We start from the raw sequence: 14,990 nt of genomic DNA, 5'->3' as shown, positions 1-14,990 counted from the left end.
ATTTCTACAAAACTTCAGGTCTCAGGTCTTTTTAAACAAGCAAATAAGAGCACATCTAGTTAAAACTTGCCACACTCTGGCCAAAGTCCAAACACCCCCCCTCCCCCACCTCACTTCAGGCAAGGAGACTGACCTGAAAGAGCAGCCTAAACACAGCAGCAGAGTGCACACAGCATACACCAGAGACACTTCCTGAAGTGCCAGGCCCTGGACAGTATGTGACCTCTTCTTCATAAAACCATTACTCTTAGGAGCAGGAAACCTAACTGGCTTTTCAAACACACAGAAGAAGACAGAGACCTAGAGAAAATGCCAAGATGGAGGAATTCATCCCCAAAGAAAAAACAAGAAAAGGTTCCAGCCAGGGATTTAATCAAAGCAGATATAAATAATGTACCTGATCCAGAATTTAAAGCAACAATCATAAGGATACTAGCTGGGCTTGAGAAAAGTATAAAGACACCAGGAAGTCCCTTACCACAGAAAAAAAAAATAGACTTAAAAACTAGTCAGGCCAAAATGAAAAATGTAATAACCGAGACTCAAAACTGACTGTGATGAGGGAACAGAAGGCAAGCTGAGGACAAAGCAGAAACTGACACCCCGCAACCCCCCCCCCACCATGGGATGTATGTACGTGACATTCCTCAGGCACCCCTGGCTGCCCAAAAGCTAAGGAAAAGAAAAACAAATGGTTAACTAAACAGAGATCACAATCCTGCAAGACCTGAGTCTCCATCAGTTTACACATGTCCTAGTGATTTACAATGAAGAAGCTTTCTTATCAATAGCCTAATTTCCAGAGACCCATAATTCAGTTTCCTGAAGCCCTAACAATACCATCCCCTCCATAAAATTGAAGGAGGAGGAGGCAGAAGGAAATGTAAATAAAATAGAATATCTTTTAAACCTGAAGCCCATTAACAAGGACTTGTGATAGGAGGAATGTAACTTTCCTCTGGGAGGCTCCCAACAGATTTCCTGTTAGTGCCTCATTAGAGGGAGGGACCACCTTGGCTTGACAATAACCAGATATCCATTATCCTTTGAGTCTTCTTTAACATATGAAAGTACTTTCTCAACCTCCCTTTTTTCCTTACCTCCCCCAACTCCATGGTATATAATCAGCCACCCCTCACAACCCTGGTGCAGCAGCTCTTTCTGCGCAGGGGTCCTGTCCTCCTGCTTTAATAAACCACCATTTTGCACCAAAGATGCCTCAAGAATTCTTTCTTGGTTTTCGGCTCTGGACCCCACCCCACTGAACCTCACCTATATTCCACAGCCTCATCAACTGCATGTGATGACCACTAGGATGGAAGAAGCAGAGGAATGATTACATGGTACAGAAGATAAAAATCTGAAAAAGAATGAAGCTGAAAAGAAGAGAGAAAGAATACAGCACAGGTCCCCTTTTCAGATTAATGGAAGTAACCCTAACTATAAGAACACTCTTCATCTCTTTGGGAATTGCCTCAGCTACAGAGGGTCACCTCACACCAAGTCACAACTTTCTGAGGCAGCCCACATTTAATGAGAAGTCCCCTCATCTCAACTCCAGATACTGATGGGCCATGCTAACTTCACACTATGTTGAGATGTGACTGAGTCTCTGTTTCCCCCTTCTCACTTCCTCCCCTCCCCTTCCACAGGGGCTCATCACAAGAGCATACCCTAAAAAGCTGCCTTCACAGGAATCTTCTCAAAGACTACATCCCCAAGAACCTTATCTGTGACATCATCATAAAACGTACACGTCCTCCATGGCATAGCGCATTGTCAATGTGGGTACAATGTCCACTTTTGCAAAGAATTTGAATTTTGGGTACAGTTTCCTGCATAAGTCATTTTAAACCTTCTCATGTTCAGTCTTCTGGAAGCTTACAGCTTTTGAAAAAGGTGTATTGAAATCTCCCCAAATTTTTGTGATATTATTTCTTTCTCCTTTAATCCGTAGTTTTTGACCTTATATATTTTAGAGCTGTGTTGTTGGGAACAAACAGATTTAGTATGGTGATATCTTCAGGATAAGTTGATCATATTATCATTAAGGTACCTTACATCTCTGGAAGTATTTCTTTAACTTTATCTGCTATTGTTATAGTTGCACAAGCTTACTTTTCATGTTTCACTTTTTTTATTTTTAGCATTTGATCCATTCTGATGTAATAAGTAAGTTTTCTACAAAGTTTCATAATCATTTAAAATTTAAAGATGCTTTCTGAAGGACAAAAGCAAGTTGCAATTTTCAGAGATTTACTAGTATAAAGATGCCCCTCCAATCATTTATTTCACAATGGGTATTGTTAACAGTAACTGCATAGATGCAAACTAATTGGAACACAAACTGATTTAAGTACTACTTCTTTAGTATCTCTCCTCTTTCTATTGTTTGAGAATGAATCTGTATAATTTCCCTTCTATATTATGGATATTAGGTAGTTAGTGACATCACCATATACCCAAGTTACTCAAAGCAGAAATATGATCTATGTAATAGCTGGTCTATGTATTACCTCTTAAGCCCTACTTTTTAAATATTTGTTTTCTTAATTTTTTTATATTTTTAATTACTGAATAAAATGGAAATAATAGGCACCTCTGTGTTACTCTGATCCTAAAATGGATGCTGTAATGTGTAAAACATTAAGTATGATATTAGTTATAGATGGCTTTGGTTGGTACTGCCCTTGTTCCCTAGATCCACTTAAACACATTGAGGCCACTCTCTTCTGAAGAGAAGTATTATATGCATATTTGGTGAATATGTATGAATGAATGTGTAAGTAATTTTCTAAAATGTTCTTTTGGACACATTCATTGATATTTTAAAATATATTAGTGTGGTAGGTTAATACATTTTTCTACTATTAAGACATCCTTCAACAGAGGAGAAAATCTACTTGGTCATAATATTCTAAAACTATTTGTTGCTTTCACTTTTTAAATATTTAGTTAAATGAAAGGACCTATAATTTCTCTTTCTCATACTTTGTTCCCTGTCAAAGGTACATTAATATTTTTAAAAATTACTAAATGATTGGAAGGATTAGTTAATTTATGTTTTATTCTGTGTTACAGTCTCTGAAAAGCACACATCATCCTTCCTTGCATATTGTCTAAAATTTTAAAACCAGGTCACCTGGGTGGCTTAGTCAGTTAAGCATCCGGCTCTTGATTTTGGCTCAGGTCGTGATCTCTGGGTCCTGGGATTGAGCTCCACATCAGGCTCCATGCTGGGTGTGGAGCCTGCTTAAGATTCTCTCATTCTCTCTCTGCCTCTCCCCTGTGCTTGCTATCTTTCTCCCTCTCCCACTCTCCCTCTCTCTTTTAAAATAAATAAAAAATAAATAATAAAAACTTAAAACCATTTGACTAATAGGATTTCCTGGCAATTTATTTAATTACTAATTCAAATAACTTCATTATTTTAGGTGTAACATATAAGCAGGTATTGTATTTCTACTTGTGTCCAAAGAAATTTATTTGGGTAAAAAAAATTGATATATATATATATATATATTTCAAGATTACAGACTTATACCAAACCTACAAATAATCACAAAAATTAAAAATATGAATGTGCATATATCTAAAAATTAACTCAGTTCAAATTTACTATCTTTGGAAACTGAGGTGGACATTCACCTTCTTAAAAATTGTCTGTGCTATCTATAAGTCTCCAAAGAAGAAGACAGAGAAAAGGGGGCAAAAAATTTATTTGAAGAAATAATAACTGAAAACATCCCTAACCTAGGGAAGGAAACAGACATCTAGATCCAGAAGGCACAGAGAACCCCCATTAAAGTCAAAAAAAGCAGGCCAACACCAAGATATACTGTAACTAAATTTGCAAAATATAGTAATAAAGAAAAAGCATTTTAAAAGCAGCAAGACAAAAGAAGTCCTTAATTTCCAATGGAAGGCCCATTAAGGCTAGCTGGAGATTTCTCAACAGAAACTTGACAGGCCAGAAGAAAGTGGCATGATATATTCAAAGTGCCAAATGGGAATAATCTACATCCAAAAATACTCTTTCCAGCAAGGCTATCATTCAGAATAGGAGAGATAAAGAGTATTCCAGAATTTGTGATCACTAAACCAGCCCCACAAGAAATATTAAAAGGGACTCTTTGAGCGCAAAGGAGAGACCAAAAGTGACAAAAACAAGAAAGGATCAGAAAAATGCCCAGAAACTACACAAAATAAATAATGAAATGGCAATAAATTTGTATCTATCAATAATTACTTCGCATGTAAACAGACTAAATGCTGCTTAGACATAGGAATCAAAATGGATAATAAAACAAGACCATCTACATGGTACCTTCAAGAGATTCATTTTTAAACCTAAAGACACCTGCAGAAGAAAAGTAAAGGGATGGAGAAATATTTATCAACCAAATGGATGTCAGAAGAAAGTCAGAGTAACAATACTTGTATCAGATAAACTAGACTTTAAAACAAAGGCTGTTAACGAGAGGCACCATATCATCATAAAGGATACAATCTGACAGGAGATACAACAATTGTAAATGTTTATGTACTCAACATGGAAACACCAAAATATATGAAACAATAACAAATATTATTTAAGGAACTAACTAATATAACAGAACTATATAAAGGAACTAACTAATAATAATGCAATAACAGTAGAACACTTTAACACCACACTCACATCAATGGACAGATCAACTAAACAGAAAATCAATGAGGAAACACTGGCTTTGAAAGACACTTTGGACGAGATGGACTAAACAGATAAATTCAGAACATTCCATCCTAAAAAAGCAGAATAACACATTCATTTCAAGTGCTCCTGGAATATTCACCAGAATAGATCACATACTAAGTCACAAATTCGGTCACAGCAAAAACAAAAAGACTGAAATCATATCATGCACCTTTTCTAAGCACAACACTATGAAATCAGAAGTCAATCATCAGAAAAAATCTGGAAACACCACAAATACATGGAGGTTAAAGAACATGCTACTAAGGAATGAATGGATCAACCAGGAAATCAAAGAATAAATTTAAAAAACACATGGCAGAGTAATATTCATACATACACACACACACACACACACACACACCACATCTTCATCCGTTCATCTGTCGACGGACATCTGGGCTCTTTCCATAGTTTAGCTATTGTGGACATTGCTGCTATAAACATTGGGGTACAGGTGCCCTTTCAGATCACTACATTTGTATCTCTGTGTTATATACCTAGTAGTGCAATTGCTGGGTCGTAGGGTAGCTCTATTTTTAACTTTGAGAGGAACTTCTATACTATTTTCCAGAGTGGCTGTACCAGCCTGCATTCCCACCAGCAGTGTAAGAGCATTCCCCTTTCTCCACATCCCCGCCAACTTTTGCTGTTTCCTGACTTGTTAACACTAGCCATTCTGACTGCTGTGAGGTGATATCCCATTGTAGTTTTGATCTGTATTTCCAGCCATTAAAAAAAAGAAGAAATTTTGCCATATGCAACCATGTGGATGGAACTGGAGGGTATTATGCTAAGTGAAATAAGTCAATCAGAGAAAGAATTATCATATGATTTCACTTATATGTGGAACTTAAGAAACAAAAGAGCATGGAGGAAGGGAGGGAAAAATAAAATAAGACGTAATCAGAGAGGGAGACAAACCATAAAAGACTCTTAATCATAAGAAACAAACTGAGGGTTGCTGGAGGGGTGGGGCGTGGGGGATGGGATAACAGGGTGACGGGCATTAAAGAAGGCACATGATGTAATGATCACTGGGTGTTAAATACAACTGATGAATCACTGAACTCTAACTCTGAAACTAGTAATACACTATATGTTAATTGAATTAAAAAAAGATGTGGCATATATATACAATGCAATATTACTCAGCTATCAAAAAGAATGAAATCTTGCCATTTGCAACAATGTGGATGGAACTAGAGGGTATTATGCTAAGTGAAATAAGTCAGACAGAGAAAGACAAATACCATATGATTTCACTCATGTGTGGAATTTAAGAAACAAAACAGATGAACATAAGGGAAGGGAAGGAAAAATAAAATAAGATGAAAATAGAGAGAGAGGCAAACCATAAGAGGTGCTGAACATTAGGAAAAAAACTGAGGGTTGCTTGAGGGAGGTGGGTAGGGGGATGGGGTAACTGGGTGATAAACATTAAGGAGGGCACTTGATGTAAAGAGCACTGGGTGTTATATCCAACTGATGAATCACTAAATTCAACTGAAACTAATAATACACTATGTGTTAACTAAATTGAATTTAAATTTAAAAAAAAACACATGGAAACAAATGAAAATGAAAACACAATAGTCCAAAACCTTTAGGATACAGCAAAAGCAGTCCTAAGAGGGAAATATATAGCAATACAGGTCTAGCCAAAGAAGCAAGAAAAATCTCAAATGTAAAACCTATCCTTACATCTAAAGGAGCTAGAAAAAGAACAACAATTGAAGCCTAAAGGCAGCACAAGGAAGGAAAGAATAAAGAATAGAGCAAAAATAAATGAGACAGAAACTAAAACACACACACACACACAAACCCAAAAAAACAATAGATCCATGAAACCAAAGCTAGTTCTTTGAAAAAAAATAATAGAAGTGATAAACTTCTAGCCAGGCTTATCAAAAAGAAAAGAGAAAGCAACCAAATAAATTACAAACAAGGGAGGAAAAATAAGAACTTATGACACAGAAATGCAAACAATTATAAGAGAATATTATGAAAAACCGTATGCCAACAAATTGGATAACATGGAAGAAATGGACAAATTCCTAGAAATATAAACTACCATAAATGAAACAGGAAGATATAGAAAACTTAAGCAGGAGCTCCTGGATGGCGCAGTTGTTAAGCGTCTGCCTTCAGCTCAGGGCGTGATCCCGGCATTCCGGGATCAAGTCTCACATCAGGCTCCTCCACTAGGAGTCTGCTTCTTCCTCTCCCACTCCCCCTGCTTGTGTTCCATCTCTTGCTGGCTGTCTATCTCTGTCAAATAAATAAATAAATAATCTTAAAATAAAAATTTAAAAAAAAAGAAAACTTAAGCAGACCAATAACCAGCAATGCAACCGAATCAGTAGTCAAAAAACTCCCAACAAACAAAATTCCAGGGAAGGATGGCTTCACAGGCAAATTCTACCCAACATTTAAAGAAGAGTCAATACTTATTCTTCTCAAACAATTCAAAAAAGTAGAAAAGGAAGGAAAACTTCCAAATTCATTCTATGAGGCCAGCATTACCCTGCTACAAAAACCAGATAAAAGACTCCAGTAATAAAGAGATGTTTAGGCCAATATCCCTGATGAACATGGATGTAAAAATTCTCAATAACATACTAGCAAACCAAATTCAACAATACATTAAAGAAATCATTCACCACAAGCAAGTAGGATTTATTCCTGGGCTAGAAGAGTGGTTCACTATTTGCAAATCAATCAATGTGATACACTACATTAATAAAAGAATGGATAGGAACAGTATGATCCTCTCAAGAGATGCAGAAAAAGCATTTGACAATGTACAATTATCCATTCATGATAAAAACCCTCAACAAAGTAAGTTTAAAGAGAACATACTTCAACATAATAAAGGTCATATATGAAAAACCCATAGCTAAGTAACATCCTCAATGGGGAAAACTGAGAGCTTTTCCTATACAGTCAGGAAAAGATAGGGATGTTCACTCTCACCACTCTTATTTAACATAGTACTGGAAGTCCTAGCCTCAGCAATCAGAAAACAAAAAGAAATAAAAGGCATCCAAACTGGCAAAGAAGAAGTAAAACTTTCACTATTTGCAGATGACATGACACTCTATATAAAAACAAAACCCAAAAGACTCCACCAAAAAATTGCTAGAACTCATACACAAATTCAGTGAAGTAGCAGGATACAAAATTAATGTACAGAAATCTGTTGCATTTCTATACAGCAATAATGACACAGCAGAAAGAGAAATTAAGGAATTGACCCGATTTAAAATTGCACCAAAAAAACCATAAGATACTGAGGAATAAACCTGACCAAGGTGAAAGACCTATACCCTGAAAACTATAAAATACTGATGAAAGAAATAGAAGATGACACAAAGAAATGGAAAGATATTCCATGCTCATGGATTGGAAGAACAAACATTATTAAAATGCCTATACTGCCCAAAGCAATCTACACATTTGATGCAATCCTTGTTAAAATACCAACAGCACTTTTTCACAGAGCTAAAAGAAACAATCCTAAAATTTTCACAGAACCACAAAAGACCCCCAAATAGCCAAAACCACCTTGAAAAAGAAAAGCAAAGCTGGAGGCATCGCAATTCCAGACTTCAAGTTATATTACAAAGCTGTAGTGATTAAAACAGAAACAGACATGCAGATCAGTAGAATAGACAACCCAGAAGTAAACCCACAATTATATGGTCAATTAATCTTCAACAAAGCAGGAAAAAATATCCAATGGGAAAAAGACAGTTTCTTCAACAATGGTATTGAAAAAATTCAACAGCAACATGCAAAAGAATGAAACAGGACCACTTTCTTAAACCACACACAAAAATAAACTCAAAATCAATTAAAGATCTAAATGTGAGAACTGAAACCATAAAAATTCTAGAAGAGAACACAGACAGCAGCCTGTCTGACACCTGCCATAGCAACTTCTTTCTAGATATTTCTCCTGAAGCAAGAGAAACAAAAGCAAAACCAAACTACTGGGACTTAGCCAAAATTAAAAGCTTCTGCTTGCTCAGTGAAGGAAACAATCAACAAAAGTAAAAGGCAACCTATGGAATGGGGGAAAAAAATGTTTGCAAATGACATATCTGATAAAGGGTTAGTATCTAAAACATATAAAGAACTTATCAAACTCAACACCCAAAAAACAACAATCCAATTAAAAAATACGCAGAAGACATGAATAGACATTTCTCCATAGAGCACATCCAGATGGCCAAAAAATACATGAAAAGATGCTCAACATCACTCATCATCAGGGAAATGCAAATCAAAACTACAAGATATCCCCCTCACACCTATCAGAATGGCTAAAATCAACAACAACAAAAAAAACAACAGGTATTAGAATGTGGAGAAAGGAGAACCCTCTTGTACTGTTGGTGGGAATGCAAACTGGTGAAGCCACTACGGAAAACAGTATGGAATATCTTCAAAAAGTTAAAAATATGATCCAGGAACTACATTACTAGTTATTTACCCAAAGGATACAAAAAAGACTAATTCAAAGAGATACATGCACCCTTACGTTTACAGCAGCTTTATCCACAATAGCCAAATTATGGAAATAGCCCAAGTGTCCATGGATTGATGAATGGCTAAAGCAGCTGTACACACACACACACACACACACACACACACACACACAAGGAATATTATTCAGCCATAAAAAAAGAATGACATCTTGGCATTTGCAAGGACATAGATGGAGCTAGAGATTAATAAACTAAGGAAAGTAAATCAGAGAAAGACAAATACCACATGATTTCACTTATATGTGGAACTTAATAAACAAAACAAAAGAACAAAGTGGGGGTAAAAAGACAGAGAAAGCACAAATCAGGAAACAAACTCTTAAATTAGAGAGAACAAACTGATGGTTACCATTGGGGAGGTGGATGGGGGAAAGGGTTAAACAGGTGATGGGGATTAAGGAGCGCACTTGTGATGAGCACTGGGTGTTGTATGGAAGTGTTGAATCACTATATTGTGCACCTGAAACAAATATTACACTGCATGCTAACTGGAATCTAAATAAAAATTTATATAAATAAATTTTATATATATATACATATATATAAAATACATATGTACTTATAAAAATATAAATAAAATGGGTACAAATATGTCATAGAAATGTCACAGAAATTATACTTAATGAATTATTCATAAAAATCACATTAACATGAAGAGCTTTACCATTAAAAAACATTCTGTGCTAATTAGAGTTGACAATGTATGTTTTATTTTAATCAGATTAGTACTATCAGTACTTTCCTTTTAACAAAGATTTATATATGTAAATATACTCAAATATGGTCATGAAGTTCTTTATATATTATCATTTTAAACTCATGTTACAAGGTACATTTTATTGTGACCTCACTTACAAAGAATATTCAAATGTCCTTATTTTCTAGACAAATACTCCAGTGACTGTATTTTGTGTGACAGGGATTTGGGGAACTTTTTTCCCGAGTCTGTGTTTTAAACTAGTTTCATAATGTTCATATATTACTTAACAAATAAAAAAAAATCAAAACTCTTGCTTCCATTCAGACAAAAGGACTCTTTAACACAGTAAATAGAGCACAAAATTTCAAAGGGACAGGTATGGATTTGGGTCATGTAGTCCAGTAAAAATAAGGCATTTATAAAAAACGGATTATTTAATTACATGCGTTTCTGAAACTTCACCATCACTGCTGTTTGGCTCAATCTTCCGTGGCACTGTAATTTGTAGAAATGATGTTTCAGGATCTACAGCAAGGAAAACATGTGTGAGCATTCCCCAGTGCCTGGCAGCATCCTTATTCTTCACTTGTCCTCTCACATCACATCACTCTTCCAACTTCCAAGCCCCAACACACACACACACACACACACACACACACACACACACACACACACACACACACCCTGCAACGAAATCAGACTTTGCACATTCCAGGAAGAGGCTCCCTCCACCAACCACACACTTTGGAGCATGACCCTCCACCATCCAGAGCCTTTTGAGACACGTTAACCTCAGCCCCAGCAGCGAAGAAGTGCTGCTGTGGAGGCCCCACCTCCCAGAAGATGTGTGCCCTCTCCTCCAAGTGCAGGGTCAGGCAAGTGAGGGGCAACTGTCCCGGTCCCGCTCTGAGCCCTCCAAGCAGCAGGCCCAGGAGGACCTGACTCTAGGCGGGCTCTGACAAGACGCTGGGCTCTCCCCAGCCAGACCCGGGGTTCTGGAGCGAGGTTCTGGGGCCCGCCACGCCCAGAGGCTCCGCAACAAGTGGCCCTCTATGGAGCAGGGTCCTTCACTCACAAGGGCCCGCGGAAGTCAGCCGGCCCAGGCCTGAGAGGATCAGCAGGAGAGACAGCATTGCGGGGCCTGCCGGCCTTGCCACGGTGATGGCTGTTGGCTACAGAACGGTGGCCGCTCGCGGGTGTCCCTGCAATCTTGCTGGGTGGGGCTGGGGTCGGAGGCTCCCGCTGAGGGAGCGGGGGAGGGGGGCGTGGGTGCTCCGCCCACCCCGCCCCCTCTGCGGACCTATGTGCGCAGCCGCAGTCGCAGTCCTGGAGGCACACGCCTGCCTTTCCTGCTGCCAACGGGGTGTTGGGCTTTATTTTTCAAAACGCAGACATTGGAAGCACATTCAGGAGTGATGTGAGGGTCATAAAGTGCATTTTCTCCTTTGGAAATGGGCCATTTGCTGATGAAGTGTTTAGCAATGTTAATAGTCCACGTGGTATTTTTCTGGCACAATGGCTGAATTACTGTAGTGAAGGAAAACAGAGAATGGAAATTTGCCATGTGTTTAGTAGCAGACAGATGCCTGTTTTAACCATATCTACTGCTAGATTTCTAATTTAAGTCTCAGGTCAAAACAAATACACATAACGTACACAGAGATAGAGTGTGAAAAAAAAACTAGTAGTAAACCAATTCTGTGGTAGATAACTGTTTCTTAGAAAACTCTTTGGTTAAGGAAACTAAATAAAAAGCTAAATATGAAATGGATGTATTTATGTGTTTTAATCCCTCCGTATGGAATTGCAATTTAAATATCAGGCCAAAAAACCCGAAAAAATCCAAAAAACAAATCACAACTATGAAATGATCCTGTAAGAACAATTTTATTTTCCCATTATTTATCTATTGCATTGTGTACAACTTGGCTTCTTAGGAAAATCTGAGGCTAGCGAAAGGTTAAACGTAAACTTTTTTCCCCCATCAGTATGACATTCTCACATGCAAAGGGAAAAACCTGAAAAGAACTTTCAGGTTTTGGCTTACTATGCAAATTGGTGACTGCATAATTTCCATTTTGCAAAGACTTTTTTGCCAGACAATTCTTTTTTTTTTTTTTCTCTTTAAAGACTTTATTTATTTCAAAGAAAGAGAGAGAAATTGAGAGAGAAAGCCTCAGGGAGGATCACTGGGGGAGGTGAGGGAAAGAAGACTCCAGGCTGAGTGTGGAGCCCAAAAAGGGCTCCATCCCGGACCCTGAGATCATGACCTGAGTGGAAACCAAGAGGTTGATGTTCAACTGACTGAGCCACCCAGGCGTCCCTGCCAGACAATTCTTGAGTTGTCCTTCCATGGAATACTTTTGCTTGCATTCCTTACATATAATATTTATCCACAAAACCAAATGATTCTTTTTCTCGGTCTAAAAAAAGAAAAAAAATTAAATGGCGAAAGCTAGCCTTTTAAAAATACATATTCTTGGGGCACTTGGGTGGATCAGTGGGTTAAGTGTCTGCCTCCCAGAGTCGCGCTTCCTGCGCAGGGAGCCTGCTTCTCCCTCTCCCTCTGCTGCTCCCCCTGCTTGTGCTCTGTCTCTGGCTCTCTCTCAAAATAAAATAAAATAAAATAAAATAAAATATTTTAAAAAACTAAAGTGTGTATTCTTTTTTCATGCTTTTCCAAAATCTAACTTTAGTGTCTATCAAGAAAATATTCTTACAGGTAACAAATGATAACAAAAGAAACTTCCAAATAGCAATTCTGCATATTTCACTAAAGTGTTTATAGCCTAATCATTTATTCTTGTTGTGAAGCACATTGTATACCATATTCATTTATTTGATTATTTCTATCTACCTTAAAATTAGTATTTTTATCTTTTTACCAACTTATGTTAAACTTGATGGAATTAACATATCAAGATTAATTATGTTGCTTTTAAGGAAGTTTCTTCCTGATTGTCTATAACCTGATCAAATTTTTGAAGTCTAATATATATGTCACTTGAGGCATGGTAAGTATTAACATTGTCCATGATTCTACCAAAAATCGTTCAGTCAAGAAACCAAAAGGAGAAATATACATTTATTATTTAAATTCATTACTGTATTTCCATTGTTGGTATTGACTGTTCATTTTTAATGAGCATAATTTATGGACATTCAAATTATTTGAATTTAATACAGTTGTTTTTTACATGCTTATTACAAGCCTGGAACTAGACAGATTTCAAAATATATGTGACAACATCCATGTCTCCAGTACCACAGAAACTAACAGAAAACTGAACGTACAAATGATGCCACAGCTAGAAAGAAAAATTCTTTGTTACAGGGATATTCAAAATTCTCTCATAATATAACTAAGATAATTATGTTTCCTCTACAGATATCAAGTGAGCTTAGGCTGTGACATTTGAGACATGAGTCATATTCAGATAAGTGAATGATTCATATGGACATTAGTGCATAATAGGACTTTATTCTTAAATAATTAAACAAACCAGGACAAATAAATGTGGATTTTTGTGTTAGAATAACTTGTAATAGTTTGGGTGTGGTGGGATTGAAATGATGAGGACTAGAAGCAACAGGCTCACTAAAGGGTAGTTTCAGTAGTTTAGGCCAAAAATGTCTACGTCCTCAGGATTAGAGTGGAAGAAAAATAAAAGTAGTAGATCGACAGATATTTTGGAAGGAAAGTCAGTTTGTGGACTATTTTATTATGGAGGTTGATGAAATTGTTAAGATGACTTAGCTGCTGGATGAGAGGAGCACCAATTTTGAAAACAGCAGAGTTGGACAGGGAGATAGCACGTTCAGCTAAAGGTGTTGACTTGAAGATAACTTGTGAAATAGCAGGTACAGATACTGGATTACTAGTTGGAAATTGGTGTCTGATGCCCCAGAGCTTGAATTGAAATATATCAACTTATGAACACATAAAAAAAGAACTTGAAGGAAGATCATCTAAGAGAAATGAGTGGAAGGAAAGTGGTGGTCCAAAATAGACTTGTGGGCAACACAGAGGATTTGGGGATTAGAAGAAAAGAATCCAGATTCGAAGTGACATTAACAAAGGTTAAGGTGAGTAAGAGTTAGAAGATAATAGGGTGACTACAAATAAAATAAAATAGAATTTCAAAGTGGAATATTAGAAATTTCAAATGCTACTCAGAGATCAAGCAGAATGAGAACTGAGAAGGTGATTATTGTTTGGTGGTAATGAGTCACTAATGAATGTCCCCATTTGTCTTCTCCAGGAAGCGCATGTTGAGGAAGAGTTACAGAGCAAAAGGTTTTTCAGTGAGTAACAGCTGTGAAAGAGGAAACAGATTTGGGAAAGGGAGACTAGGACCATAATAAAGACCTGACAGAGCTTCTGCCAGTCCAGAAGGGTTGCTCCAGAGCAAAGATTGCTCACTAAAGGAGATGAAGTTTAGGCCTTCATACAGGTGGCTTGCTCAGTAATTGAACTAATGCACTCCCAAAAGGTCATGCAGTTGGCTCAGCACCTGAGACAGATCTTAAAGCAACTAAGAGTTTGAGGCTGTCGGCTAGTCACACTCCTCCCTTGGGTAGCAAATCCCTTCTTCAAGGGGGATCTGAATGGTACATTTTTCTCTTAGTCAAAAAGACTTTGCAAGAAGCTGGCAGAAGAGCAGGGACAGAAGCCATAATGAAGAAAGTTGGGAAGGAAAAGGAGATGAGATGGTGTAGATATTAGAAGGGATAGTTTATACTTTGGGCCACAAAGTTCTGGTTAGTAAGGAAGAAACATAGCAAGGGTGAAGGTGGATAAGAAGGAGTGATTAGAAAATAAAATATGAAAGTAAAATGAAAATGAAATCACACTTTGAAAAAGACATGATTAAAACAGTAAGTTAATAACCTATTACTATTTTCTGAAAAATAAAGGAGGGAGAAACATGGAAAAGACGTTAAGACTTAGAGGGTGAGGGGCACCTGTGTGGCTCAGTCTTTAAGCATCTGCCTTCGGCTA

General features: G+C 37.2%; 1 protein-coding gene across 1 annotated transcript in view; it reads right to left on the bottom strand.

Annotated features, from left to right (window-relative positions):
- The window catches only part of LOC100480836 (A disintegrin and metallopeptidase domain 3), a 127,847-nt gene extending 116,632 nt beyond the window's left edge, over positions 1-11,215 (bottom strand). Inside the window, exons 1-2 of the mRNA XM_034647691.1 lie at positions 11,064-11,215; positions 10,431-10,513 (exon numbers count right to left, since the gene is read on the bottom strand). Of these exons, the coding sequence (XP_034503582.1) occupies positions 10,431-10,513; positions 11,064-11,121 (141 nt within the window). The 5' untranslated portion in view covers positions 11,122-11,215. The remainder of the gene's footprint in view (positions 1-10,430; positions 10,514-11,063) is intronic.
- Positions 11,216-14,990: the final 3,775 nt, after the last annotated feature.

The sequence above is a fragment of the Ailuropoda melanoleuca genome, chromosome 18, assembly GCF_002007445.2.
Source record: "Ailuropoda melanoleuca isolate Jingjing chromosome 18, ASM200744v2, whole genome shotgun sequence".
Taxonomy (NCBI): Eukaryota; Metazoa; Chordata; class Mammalia; order Carnivora; family Ursidae; genus Ailuropoda; species Ailuropoda melanoleuca.
The sequence above is the reverse complement of the archived record's forward strand: the minus strand, read 5'-3'. Positions and strand labels throughout refer to the sequence as shown.